Here is a 13,920-nt window from a genome sequence, read left to right as displayed (position 1 = left end):
TTTCCTGGTACCAGCAGTGACATATTCTCCCCAGGAAGTTTCCCCCAACCTTGGGAAGAATATGTTAACCTCCAAAGCACCCTGTGTTTACCTCTTCTGGACCTCTGATGACATTGCACTATTTTTTCCCTTTTACTTTTCTCTTCCAGGAGACTACCAACTTCTTAAAGGCAAGAGATATGCCTTGACCTTGCCATTTGCAAAATGCCTGGTATGTAAAATGTACATATTAGATACTGTTCTAATTAATCACTATTTATTTATGAGGGACAGAATTACTGTTAACGAATTTCCTGACAGTTACTCAGTTTTCACATGAAAAATTTCAGGGACAGACAACTTATTTTTTTCATGAACATTCTAAATGCCAGAATGATTCTCTAAGTGGCTATTGCAACTACATCATCTTCCAAAACAACTAATGCTTGCCTTAAGGGATGATGATGATGATGATGATGATGGCAACGATGATACAAGTGACATTATAGAACCAGGCACTATGCTGGATTCTTCACGTGAATGTGCTTAGTCCACCTTCATAAAATGTCAGATACTATTGAATCAGATACTAGTAATACCTTCCTAGTTCGCCCTGGCTGGTGTAGCTCAGTGGTTAAGTGCCAGGCTATGAACCCCAGGGTCCCTGATTTGATTCCCAGTCTCAGGTATCTGACTGGTTTGCAGGCCAGGTCCCCCCAGTAGAGAGCACACAAGAGGCAATCACACATTGATGTTTCTCTGCCTTTCTTTCTCCCTCCCTTCACCTCTCTCTAAAAATAAATAAATAAACTCTTTAAAAAAAAACCTTCCCAGTCCAGATGAAAAGGAGGTTTAGAGAAGCAACTTGGTGAAAGCTACACAGCAAGCAAGTGGTGGAATCAGAATTAAAACTCAGCCAACTGAGTCCTGCCCTCAGCATTACTCCACTTCCACCTCAAACTAACCATCAGAGAGTCTGTCAGTCTTTCAATTCATTGACCCTAAAAATACTTGTATTTAAACATATAATAATAAATAAATTTTAAAAATAAAAACCCAGTTGACTTTGCTTTAAACTGGTTTCCAAGTTCATCTATCCATGGATCTCTTTTAAGGGTCAATACCTGCTCCTATCCTGAAGGACTGCAGACCTAAAAAAAATGCATCTTGGTAAGCACTAGTCTAAGCATGAGTATCCTCCTAATTCGTTGTTAACTTTTATTTGCTTTTGGAGCAATCACATCATAATAGCAGCATGTACTGGGCCAGTAGCCAACTACAACCCCAAAGATGTTCACCTCACCGGAATCTTAATGAAATCCTACTGAATTACAATCTCCGGAGTGAAAACTGGGAATTGAAATTTGTAGTCATCGTGCCTATTTCTAGGAACACCTAAGTTTCAGAAACTGTATTTTTGAATGAACTGAAATAATAGTTTTCAGTTCTGCCCTGGACTTAGCATCTTCCATCTCATCAGGAAATCTCATTTATAAACCCAGAGGTGCCTTCATTCCAGTTTCAACTCTCTGTACTCAGGTCTGTTCTCCTGCCTTCTGGTCCTTCTATTGCCCCATATTCCATGGCACAGTATTCTCTGTTAGTCCTCCATGTCTGCACACTGCTCGACTGGCCTTCCCCTTAATGCTGGAAAACAAGTATCTTTTGGCAGCTAACTAAAATGTCATCTCCTCTGTATAGAAAGGTGGGTTCCTCCTTAGTTTTTGTGTCCACACTATACCACTATCTCTATTTTAGTGTTTAATGCATTCTATTATCACTATGGATGTACATTTCTTCCTTTCCAACAGAATACAAGTGTCTTAATGGTAAATGCCAAATTTTAATGCTTCTTGCCTTTTCAATACTAATGCAGTCCTAGCCAATAATGGAAGCTCAATATTTATCAGTTGAAAGATTCAAAAGCATTTAAAAGCCTTTATTTCTGATGCTTGATTACTTTCCAGTTTGTTTAGCCAAGAAAGAAATATACAAATGCCCAGTGACAACACACATCAACCAGTCGATGCAAACCATGGTGGAGGAAACACAAAAGGTGGTCAATAAACCTGGCACTGGAGCACAAAGTACTCTGACAACTACACTCACTTCTAGAAAACAAATGTTACCAAAAAGCCACCTCACATAGAAGTCAGAGGTGAACTAAATCAATGACTGATACATAAGTAGAAAAATGAAATGATGTTGAAAACAATCACTAAATTAAAAAAAAAACAAGCAAATATTTCATTAATTTGCTTGAATTGTGTATATCTAACATTGTACTCTAAGTAACAAAACATCATCAACAGCATTTAGAACCTAGGAATTAAGCATAAGCTCACAAATGTTTATTCATCATGACATAAATATGATTATTGTTCAACTTGATGCACCCTCTAATCATTTTGTATGATTGAGAGAGGTTCACTTGGGACTAATACATAATAAATTCTCAATATCTTAAAAAAAAGGTTACCTGCATTTCCACAGAACAGTGCCAGCTAAGGATCTATTTTGTCCATTTCCTACTTAATTTAAATGAAAAACAGGTTTCATTAAGGATATTTTAATATTCATAATTGCCTTCTCATTGCCCACCCCAAGAGAGAAGCAGGATGATTTAAATAATAGATCAAAGTGTAATAACTATACTGTTCTATTTTCCTAATTATCAATTTTATTCACTTTATCAAAATTAATATGTCAAAATAATAAGGATGTTTATTTTGGCTATGATTATTTTGCTATTGTTTCCAATTGAATTATGATACAATACTCACTTCTGACAAATAGCATTATATCCTAACTCAATAAACATAAATATACCAAAATAAGCAACCTCATATCTGAATTTCTGTTGTGTAATTTGCAGACACAGACACAAATTTCACATAAGCTCTGAACAACATCTGGCCCTTTCATTAAACCCAATCTAACAAACTACTCAACAAATACCTTTATATTGGTACAAATAGTTTTTGCTTTAAAAATTCATAATCGTGTATAAAATTTAGAATCAACAATATCAGCTGGATATATTGACAATATTATTCAAATATCACCTAATTTTATTTTTAAAATCTTTTGCAGTTTATCATTTAGTGACCAATTTAAAAATTATGTGTAAAATGTAGTAAGTAAGGGAGAGTCGGCAGCCAATAGGTGGCATAATTTCACCTCTGGCACTGTCTCCAAAGAGACATTCAAGAGAAAAACACCATTCATGAATGATACTAAGTCAGAGAACACCTGCCAGGAATGACTGTCTTGGCCTTTGCTCCAGTGTTTAAGCATGTCAACAATGTTGTCAGATATATAAAAAATGGCAAAGCTCTAAGATCTGACAGCAAACCCAGAAGGTCTTCAAACAGAAAATGAAGACGACCCTACTGGGTTGTCTGCATGGGATTTTCTTAATACATGGAACATGGAGGATCATACAGATGTCCTTACCATTACCAACTTTCAGAAGAAAACATCAGTCAAGTGACTGTAGCAAATTATGGAGTATTTTTTTCCCCGATATCACCAGTAACACTTGGGCCAAAGTTCTTCTGTTGATTCCTATAAAATGAATTCTCTCAAAAAAATTCCTAAAATTATAGTGTTGCTTTACATTGCATTCCGGTGCAGTAAACACAGACTAACCATCCATTAAACAAAACAGGTTCAAGGACGAGCTATTCTGCCCTGTATTTACTGGCCTCACAACAACATCCAATCTCTTTTGCAGACCTTAACAGCAGTTCCAAACATCTTTCACTCCTCTGCATACACCCACCCTATCCGGTTAATTCTGTATGAGGAGAAAATGCCCTACAAAACACGTTAACCATCACCAGTAGGTTTTGCACCAGGGTTGCATTAAAATATTTCAAAGACAGTAAATCAAACAAGAGTCAAAAACCATGTTATAAAACATACACAGAGATAAAGGGGAATATAGAAATTATTTCTTAATTATCTAAATATCTCCTGAAGCCTATTATACATGGATGGCTGTTTGGGAGCTAAGACTTCTATACATCTTCACATGGAGATTGCGAGCTAAAGGAAAAAATAAGAGGTAAGTTCATAGTTTTGAGGCTTTAGAAGTAGAGCAGTGAGATGTAGAACTGGTAGAGAAGGCAGTGGAGAGAAACCTGGAAATAAAGTGAATGCCTGCAGCAGCGACGATTGCTGGCTTTTGTTGAACGATAGGAAATGGAAGAGTGCAGACCTTACCCTAACCATTGTTAACATGCTTGCTGCTTCCCAAGGGCTACAATTTGTGCATCTCATGTCAAACACAGTCCAGCCTAGGCACTCGAGACTGAATGGGAAGAGCATCCAAAATCAGGTCTAAATGCTAGTCCTGTGCCTGTCACTAATGAACCATAGTTATGAACAAGGCAGCTGCCTTAGCATGAATCGAGGCAACTGTGCCAGATGATGGTTAGTTTCCTTCCAACTCTTAGTTCTTGTAAACACCAGAAGTCTGGCATGTGTATCAGCCACTGATTTCATTCAAAAAGTATATATTTTCAATATATGTAATACACATGCATGTACACACACACACACTAATGTTCTCACTCAAAACTTTAAACCATATTCCTCGATATCTCTTCCATCCCTATAAAAACTTTATAAACATATTCTCTGAGTATGTATCTGTTATGATAGTGACTATGTCTTTTTTATGTAAATATGTGTATCCTGACTTAGAAAAACTATTTTCTCAAGAGAAATTTGGAGCACTACAAAATACATATATAAATATCTTGAAATGTTATTAATTAATGAGTATATTATAATGTAAGCTTATGAACTGTGTTAGACAGCGTTATATTCTCCAAGCTTATTCTGATAAAACAGGCTGTGAAACAGATAGAACTGAATAATTTGACACTATTTTGTAAACACTTAAATGTGTCAGGCATATCTGTAAATCCTCAAGTGAATAAGATTTTCCCTTCTGTATAAAATACAGAAAGGGGAAAAGGATGGTGTCTTTGACAAGACACTTTTCAAGTGGAAATAAAACTGAGATTATCTAATCAGTTATCCTTGTGGGTGGATAGATTTACACCTGTGTGGACTCTTAGATTTAGGGAATGACAGAGCCAATCATCTTTATGGATTTCATGACGGAGCCACAGCAAAAGATTTCCTGAGATCAAATGTGCAATTGAGAGAATGCTGCTTTCAATGGAAACGGGAAACTCAGGGCCACCCTGTTTCTATGGTAACTAGAGCAGCAGTTACCCAACAGCTGTAGGGGGAAAAAGGGCAGAAAGTTATAAATGCAAAAAAACAAACAAAACTGATGCTGGCTTACCTGATCAGTGTGATGTTCCTTATGGCACAGTCAACATCGGTGCAGGGATGCTGTCCCTGCACCACCAACCCCAGGGGTCTTCAGTAATTAGTATCCTTGCTTTTCCTCCAAACCTCAAAATGTTAGGCCTGGAAAGAAGTTTTGGCTACTATCTAGTCCTATGGGTCATTCTCATTTTTTTCTTTTTCTTTTTCTTTTTGTTCAGAATAAGGCAAAGAAAATCAAGACTCAGAAAGATGAAATGAATTCTCCAAGGTTACACAGCCAGCGGTGAAATCAGGGGTAATGCCTAGGTGTCATACATCCCAATCCAGGCATTTTTCCAGTGCTGTTTCCACATGTTCCCTGTTCCTGATCTCTTCTCCTCCAAGTACCCACAGTTTAGTCACTTTCTGTAAAAATATTGACTACACAGTATTAAAATTAATTACTACCTTTCAACCCATAAGAGAAGCAAAGAGCAGTGCTGTTCTGTCATAAGAAACAAAAATCTTGACTAATCTTCTAAAAAAAATCCCTTCATACTTCAAGAACTGAATTAAATTTACATAATATATTGTTTGGATTATGTTGCCACTATCTATTTCCCTCTGGGGATCTGTGTTTATCTTTTATCAATCTTTTAGTGCCTTTTACTATTTCACTTAGGCATATTTTTAAAGGTTGCCATAATAAAAAGGACTTATGACTTAGAAGTTCAAAAAATATGAGACCTGAAAACTACATTTATTTTATTTGTAGTAGTAAAAAATAAATGGTAATGATAGACATTTCAAATGGGAAAGATTGGCCTGCATACAAACCCACACATTTCCTTGTTTTTAGTTGCTTTGAAAATGTGCTTCTTGACAGAGAAGAAAAATTTCCTTGACTCTTATTTAGCTTTGTCAGCTGAAGTACACAAATGAGCTCTTAGAAAAATATTACAGAAAAAATCATGCCTAATCTGTCCAACTACATTCACCTTTGGCACACCTAATGCCCAGCCTAGTGCTCAGATGATCTAGTTTGTGATTCAAATATAGTACTGAAAATACAGTACTATTTTTGACTATTGAAGTTACTTAGTTCTTTTAATGATGTATTGAATTAGGTACTTTCTGGTCCTATCCAATCCTCAGAATATAAGCAGATTCTGAAAATATAAGCATGTCAACCTCAAAATAGTGGCCTGGAAAATGTCAAAAGATACTTAGATGTTTATATGGCAAATGCAAACTGTTACTGTTACAGCAGATTCTTTTCAGGGTTCCGAAGGTTGGATTTGCATTGTTATATGGTTGGCCATGATTTTTTTAATTAATATAAAAGGGATTAAGAGACTTGACTATATCCCAAAAAATCCAGTTGTTCGGTATAAGTACAGCCTTCATCATCTTCTCCAATAATATGACAAAGAGAAAGCCAATAACTCACTTTGAAAGCAGAATAATCAAGACTAAAACAGCCTAACATTTTCATAATAAAATGTAGACTAACAATACTTGAACACCATCATTTCTAACTAGAATATTTTCCTGCATGTGTCAGGCAGTATTTCCATGCAAGCTGTTTTTAAGGAATATGTTTTAATATCTCTAGAATTTTGTTTGTTGCATTTTTAAAATTTAATAGATCATGTTTTTAGGAAATATTTTATTATAAATACAGTGATGAGTTTATTGAGGGTGAAAGACTATATCTTTTCCATGCATTCACAGTATCTTGCATAGTTTCTGGTCTAGAGTGACTGCATAATCAATACTCATTGAATTAATAAATGCTCTAAAATTTGTAATAATTGACAATAATATTTTGTGAACAAGATATATTTGGCCATTAATTCTTTTAACTGAGCCAATGCTTACAAAACAAGAATTAAAATATTTTTCCTCTTTAATCTTAATTTTTGACTCCAGTTGTCCTTATCATTTTTTATTTTTTTATTTTATTTTATTAAGAATTTATTTATTTATTTCTAGAGAGCGGAAGGGAGGGATAAAGAGAGGGAGAGAAATATCAATGTGAGGTTGCCTCTTGCATGCCCCCTACTGGGGACCTGGCCAGCAACCCAGGAGTGTGCCTGCACCAGGAACTGAACCAGCCACCCCTAGATTTTACAGGCCGACACTCAATCCACTGAGCCATAGTAGGCAGGGCTGTCATATTTTTAATTAAATGTTACACTGAACGCCAGCAAATAGTTATTTAGGTCCTTCCCTTTCTGGTTTTGTTATTTATTTATTTATTTATTTATTTACTTCAGTTTGAAGAAGAGGGAAATAACAAAAGTGAATTAAGTATGTGACTTCTGAAACCAACTCCAGATATTGAAATTTAAATTATAGTAGTTTTAAGGACTGAAATTCTGGAAATAAAATAAATATTTTCATGATTAAAAAATGATGGATTCACTATCATAACCCGTGTGTACTCTGGGATGACCTGCACACAGCAGTGTACTAAAGAAAGGTCTGGAGAAGAGGCATAAAATAGGCTGGACCCACACAAAAATGCAATGCCTTCAATCTGATTCCATGGCAGTTCTTCGTTTGTTTTTCTTTTCTAAAATGTTCTTTGAAAGTAAAAAATGGTCTATCAGGTAATCAAAGATCATCCTGCCAAGGAAGAGCCACAATCTGAAAAAGAACCTAACTCAATCACCTTCCATCTCCCTGCACCCACCCCCCAAAAAGTAAGTGAAAGGAAGTGGAAGAAGGAGATATTTATAACTGCTCTCAGTTCTTTAATATTGGGAAGAAACTATGTAATAATTTTAATTCTAGTATTTTGTCACTATATTATCTTCTTAAAACATCTAAAAAATCTAAAAGTTCTATCAAGGAATCTCTTCCTGGTTCCTATCTGCTTACCTGTGACAGAATGTCTTCGGAAGAAAGCACATACAAGCTTCGTTTCCTTCTAAAACTTAGATATTACATTGAAAACATACAATGCAGAACATTTGCACAGGTACAACTATGGATCTTTGCTTTTTACTATTTGTAAATATCTCTCAATGGCATCAACAGAATTATCTCTTTTTTCCCCTTGATCTCATTCTCCACAACAGGTTTCCATGACAACTTATTTGTGAGTTTTTATAAATTTCTATTTTTGAATACTATTCTTAAGGATAAGAATTCAAAAATATAAAATATAAACTTATTTACCAAGTTCACTTGGACAATTTAGACTTCTCAAATATGTGTTTACATCATAAATTAAAGGGACTAGAGGGGAAATGCCAACAAAAAAATAAAGACAAAAACACAATGCTGTAAATTGCAGTTAATTATCCGGTTCCTATGACTATTGTTTCAGTCTGACAGTTCAGATCACAAAAGTTAGAAATAAAACACATCTATTATAAAACTGAGCCAATCTCTTCAATATTAGAAAAGATGAAAAATTTAAAAAGGTGTTCAGACAAATTGTTCATCTCAAGTATACCAATAAAAATGCATTAATATAAAAAATGAGGAAAATCATAGAAGTTAAATATTTAACTTCTCTTAAGAATGATACTTGTGGCAGTTAAGACCAGAGCCAAAGCAAGCCACCTGATAATTGATATATGTCTCCTAGAACTATGTCCATGTCCAATGTAATTCTATTTATCAACCTAGTCAGATCACATTAAGTCAGATCATCATCTGAACTAAAAGCGTTCATATAAAAATACTAACTCACATTTAAATGGAATGGAGGTTTACTTCTGATTATTCTTTTTTAGGCAACCCTAGCAATTTGAAAAGGGATTTCCCTGAAGATAAGTCCTACAAATGTTAGCCAGTCTGAAGGAAAGCAAAACATTACTTATCAACTGGTGAATAAAAATGGAAGTTCAAACAGGGCTGGTTTAAAGAAATTAATTTCAATCCCATATTTTTACTCCAATGTTGGGTGCTGCAGGGTAAAATTTCCACCAGCCAAAGTCCGGGAACACATATATAAAAAAAAGTCACAGGTGACCTTTCGAAGTTAGCATGCTAGTGAATATCTTATGCTGCATTAGCTCTCCAGAGCAACAGGATCTGCAGGGATTTCACAAATCAGTCAGTTAGAATCAGCTGTTGTGGTGGAAAAGCCTGCAGAGGATGTCATAAGACCTCCAGATAATTTTGGCTCTACCATTAACTTGCCATATGACCTTGGCAATCACTTAGTATCTGCAATCTTCATTTTCCTCATCTACAAAATAAAGGGTCTTCACAAGGTGATGTCAAAGAAATTGTCCATGTCTATGATTCACAGACTGATTCTGCTTCTAATGGATCTGTGACCTTAAGTTAATCTTTAATCTACCTGTGTTCTTCCCTCACCTAAAATGGATGCAACTCAAATTCTTAGTACTATTAATTAACGAAATCTTAGAAAGATTTATAGAAGACTATCTTCAACCTAATGGTCTACCCTTAGACCAATAATCAATTGAATCAATTTTCATAGCAATAATAATAGATGAACACACTCCTATTAAAGTTTTTGCTATGCAATGTCATACAATAAAATGTATGCTATGATCATGAGGGAAAGATAACAAAATATTCTTTTTACAGCACATGATCTAGAAAAATACATATATCACATGGTGAACCTGCAAACAAATTCAGTTATCTTTTTACCAGTTATCTCCACCAAGGAGAAAGAGTATTGTGGCACTCAACTGGGGCAGCGGCAGGGGGGCAGGAACTCAGATGTGATGATCACGAGTCTGAGGTTTCATTTAAATAAATACGTACTTGTTTGTTTGTGTTTTTCTGAATGTCAACTTTTGTCTGAAAAGAACCTTTCAGGGTTGAAGTTATGAATTCTATATTCAAATATGGTAATGTGGAACTCCTAGACTTTATGTATGCATTTAGATTCCAGATTCAATGGAGTGGCAGTGTTTTAAGTTATCTGTTTTATATTCAATTTCATACTGAAAACAAAACATATCTTCAGACTTCTAAAGTGGTGTCAGAAGCACATTTTCTGACAAGTTGGTAGAGGGACGGCTGCACGGTATCTCAGAGGCAAAGACTTCTGACACGCAAAGACAGCAATGAGAATGGAGCCAACGTGAAGCTGGGAGAACTCCCATTCTGCCCAGGGGGCATCTTTTCTGGGTGTCAGACGCAAATGAGACACATACAGTTGTAGAGACTTAACAAAATACAGTATTCTGTCCTCACATATAATTAAAAACCATTCACGTACCATATAATTTTTGGTTATTTATATTTCTTTTGTTTCCTTTAAACTGAAGAAATCACTATTGGTAACTTTTATAGTCCCTTTATGGGATTTTGAAGAATTAATTGGGAATGTCAAGAACCAAATTTAAGTTGTCACTCAAGCTGGAAACTGCAAAGAAAAATTGAGGGTGGGATCACAATCTAAAGAGTAAAATAAAGTTTGCTACAATTTAAATTACCCAGATTTAGAAAATTTTATGAAACTTGGATCACCAAAGTGACTAATTCACGTTCAGCCTGGGAAAAACACTGTTACAGACCAAGAGGAAAGACACCAGCATCCAAAAGTCAGTGTGCAGGTGGGCTCTCCCCTCAGCTCACTGGGAAGAGCAATCCCAGCACTCCTCTCCCTTGGAAAGAGACCAGCCCAAACAGCAGGCAGGAGACTGTCTTCACAAAAAGAACCTCCTGGCACACCCTCTCCCACGCCAGCCACGGGTACATGGATTCCATTTCCCCTTCGTCTGTCCTCAGATGAGACCCCTAATTGAGCCACTGCCCTGGGTGAGTCAGATGTGAAGGAGTGTCAGCCTCACTGAAAATGTCAGAGTGGGGTGACCAGAAGGCCTGAAGAGACATCGTGCTAAAAGAAAAGTTGTAACAAAACCATCAAGAAAAACAAGCAAACCAACAAAACGCCCTCCAGATGAAGTCTGATGCTGGTCTCAAGAAAAAGTTCCAGACAGACTTGCACAGAGAAGTCACCATAGGCCCTTCAGGTCCCATCTGCTGAAGTAAATCTGAGTTAGAGTCGAGGAGAGGAGGGAGCTGAAGGGGACCTGGGCAGGTGGGGGTCCGGGCCCCTGAGTTTACCTTTCACCCGACCGGCTTCCAATCTCCTGGTCTAGGACCCCTGATCCCTGCTCCCCTCCCCCCACTCCCCATCCCAGAGGCCCTTGGGGCAAATGAACAGCAAGCTGGGGAAGGAGTTGGAAAAAGTTGGAGCAGCAAGGAAGGCGGGGGGAGTCTGGCCTTACTTACCCTGGCGGCTCGGGACGAGTAGGGGTCCTCAAAGAGCGCCCACATGCGGGGCTGCAGCCTCCTCCAGCGGCCAGACTTGCCGTCGGGGCCCCCGGGGCCCGCGGCGTCCTCGATGCCCAGCCTCTTGGCCGCCAGGTCCTCGTCGTCGCCAGGGTCGCCGCCGATGAGGTCGGGGGTCTCGAAGGTGTCGAGGGCCTCCTCGGCGTCGCGGTGCTGCCTGTAGGTCATCCAGCAGCAGGGCTCCACGTCCGTCTCGTCGATGCCCCAGAAGGCCAGCTCCTCCTCGAAGAGCGGCCCGCACACGTCGGCGGGGCAGTGCAGCTTGCCGGTGCGGTAGTAGTTGAGCACGTAGGCGAAGACGCCCGGGTGCCGGTCGAAGAAGAACTCGCGGCCGCCCCCGGGGTGGTCCCCGCCGCCCCGGTGGGGGCTGCAGTTGCCCGCTCCGCCCTCGAAGCAGCCCCCGGGCCCCGGGGACAGAGCGGGCAGCCGCGGCGACGGAGAGGGCAGCGGGGGCGCCGGCTGCAGCTGGTCGCCCGCCGCCGTCAGGCAGTCGCCCTGGGGCTCCGAGGCGGCGAGCAGGGCCAGGCGCGTCCCGGGCAGGGTCTTCAGGGTGCTGCGGTAGGTCTCGTGCCGGGTGCCCCCGACGTTGAGGATCACCCTCTCGTTGTTCTCGATCTTGCCCATCTCTGTGGCTCAGACATGACTGGGGGGAGGTGGACACGGCCCCAAGTTAAACATCTCGGCCGTCAGAGCCGAACCCCCACCCCCACTCCCAGACCAAGAGCCCCAAGATTCGGGGTTGCCAGGCTGGCAAAGGGCAAACGACCCTCCCTGGGCCCAGAGCACCAAGGGGTGCTCAGAGCACCAAGTTTCCCAGGTGCCCAGAGCACCAAAGGGGTGGCGGTCCAAGTCTTCCTTGACCTTCCAGGACACCCTTTTCCCCGCTTCGCACCTCACCTTTCTCCCTCTGCTCCTTCATCTTTTCACCCTTCACCCTCCCAGCCCCGGGCTCGCTCTCTCCTCTCTCTCTCCCCCTCTTGCACTTTTCTCCCCCCCTCCCCTCCGCCGCCGCACCCCCCACCCCAGGTCCCTCTCTGCCACTCGCCACTCTCTTAGTCGCTCTCTCCGTCCCCTAGCCTGGAGGTAATTCCCTCAGGCAGGGAGTTCTCTCTGCTGAGCCAAGTTGGCAGTGGAAGCTGAGAGGCCCCCCCCCCCAGCCCCCCGGACTCGGCCTAGAGCCCCCTGGCACGCTTACCCTCGGCCGACTCTGGGTGGCTTCCTGCTCCCTGGTGCTCAGGGCGTGCCCTCTGAGCGACCTGTTCTAGGTTCACCTCTACTCTCCCTCACTGACCAGGCAAAAAGACTCAACGCAGAAGTCAAAGAAAAAAAAAAAATCTCCCTGATGTTGCCTTTCACCAAGGAGACCTCGGACCAATTTCCTGATCCAATTTTCTGTTCACCTTATTGCTGTTGCTGCTTATATTTTTACTACTTGGGAAAGGAAAAGACTAACTAGCATCCATTTTTGAGAATAGTAGTGATTAATGCATCCCGTCCGGTCTCCTCTTCCTAACACACACACACACACACACAAAAATGCCTCGGGGATGGGGGTGGGGGCTGCTTTCTAGGAGGGGCGAGGCCGCGGGAAAGGCTGCGGGAGGCACACCCCCCGGGCTGCGAGTCCGGGCTGACAGTGTCCCCGTTTCCAGTCTCCCGGCCACCTTCCCCCGGGGCTTCTCTTCCACACTCCTAATGCGGAATGCAAGGGGGATGCCTGCCTGCAGGGTCAGCGTGCCCTTCCCAGCACATCACCCCCTTTCCCTCCCGCCCCCAGATACCTTCGAGACCGAGATAAAAGTGGTTCTGCTTTGGTGTCCGCGTGGACGAGCTTCTCCCGGCAGCCGGACTTGGTCCCAACACCCAGCCGAGCCGCCCTTCTCCAACGGGAAACTACTTGTTGGTGTTTTGCGGGTTCCGGGGGTTGGGCCGCTCGTCTGGGCGCTGGGGTCGCGGAGACAGCCCCCGCGGGCCGCCGGCCACGCTCCCCGCCCTCATTCCGCGAGAGGCGGGCTCGCCCAGCGCCAGCCTCGGCGCCGCGAGTCACCATCGCGCGGGGCTGGGCGAACCATGGAGCTCGGGGCGGGTCCGGCCGGCGCTCCGCGCCCCGGGCGCGAGCGGGCAAACAGGCTGGCCGCGGCTGCAGCGGAGCTGGCCGTGGAGGGCTGGACAGCTCAACCCTTTGAAGGTGAAGCCACCCTGCTCCGATGGCGACCTGCAGATTCTGTTTCTCCCCTGAAGCAACCGCTACTGGAACTGCCCCTGCCGCACCACTCGCCGCCAACCACCGCCGCTGGAGCACGGAGCTCGGGGAAGGGTGGGTGGGTGTGTGGGTGGGTCTGGGTGAGCTCAGCT

The 13,920-nt window shown here is 41.6% G+C and overlaps 1 protein-coding gene across 11 annotated transcripts in view; it reads right to left on the bottom strand.

Moving 5' to 3' along the window:
• KCNC2 (potassium voltage-gated channel subfamily C member 2) overlaps positions 1-13,486 on the bottom strand; it is a 206,104-nt gene extending 192,618 nt beyond the window's left edge. For 10 of the 11 annotated variants that reach the window (XM_028533338.2, XM_036018673.1, XM_036018670.1 and 7 more), the window contains exons 1-2: positions 13,347-13,486; positions 11,506-12,208 (exon numbers count right to left, since the gene is read on the bottom strand). In XM_028533338.2, the coding sequence (XP_028389139.1) occupies positions 11,506-12,189 (684 nt within the window). In that variant the 5' untranslated portion in view covers positions 12,190-12,208; positions 13,347-13,486. Of the gene's footprint in view, positions 1-11,505; positions 12,209-12,760; positions 13,037-13,346 lie in introns of those variants that run through there. The other variant, XM_036018668.1, reaches the window with a different exon arrangement.
• Between the last annotated feature and the right edge of the window lie 434 nt (positions 13,487-13,920).

The sequence above is a fragment of the Phyllostomus discolor genome, chromosome 2 (genome assembly GCF_004126475.2).
Source record: "Phyllostomus discolor isolate MPI-MPIP mPhyDis1 chromosome 2, mPhyDis1.pri.v3, whole genome shotgun sequence".
Classification (NCBI taxonomy): domain Eukaryota; kingdom Metazoa; phylum Chordata; class Mammalia; order Chiroptera; family Phyllostomidae; genus Phyllostomus; species Phyllostomus discolor.
This window is presented reverse-complemented; position numbering and strand designations above follow the sequence as displayed.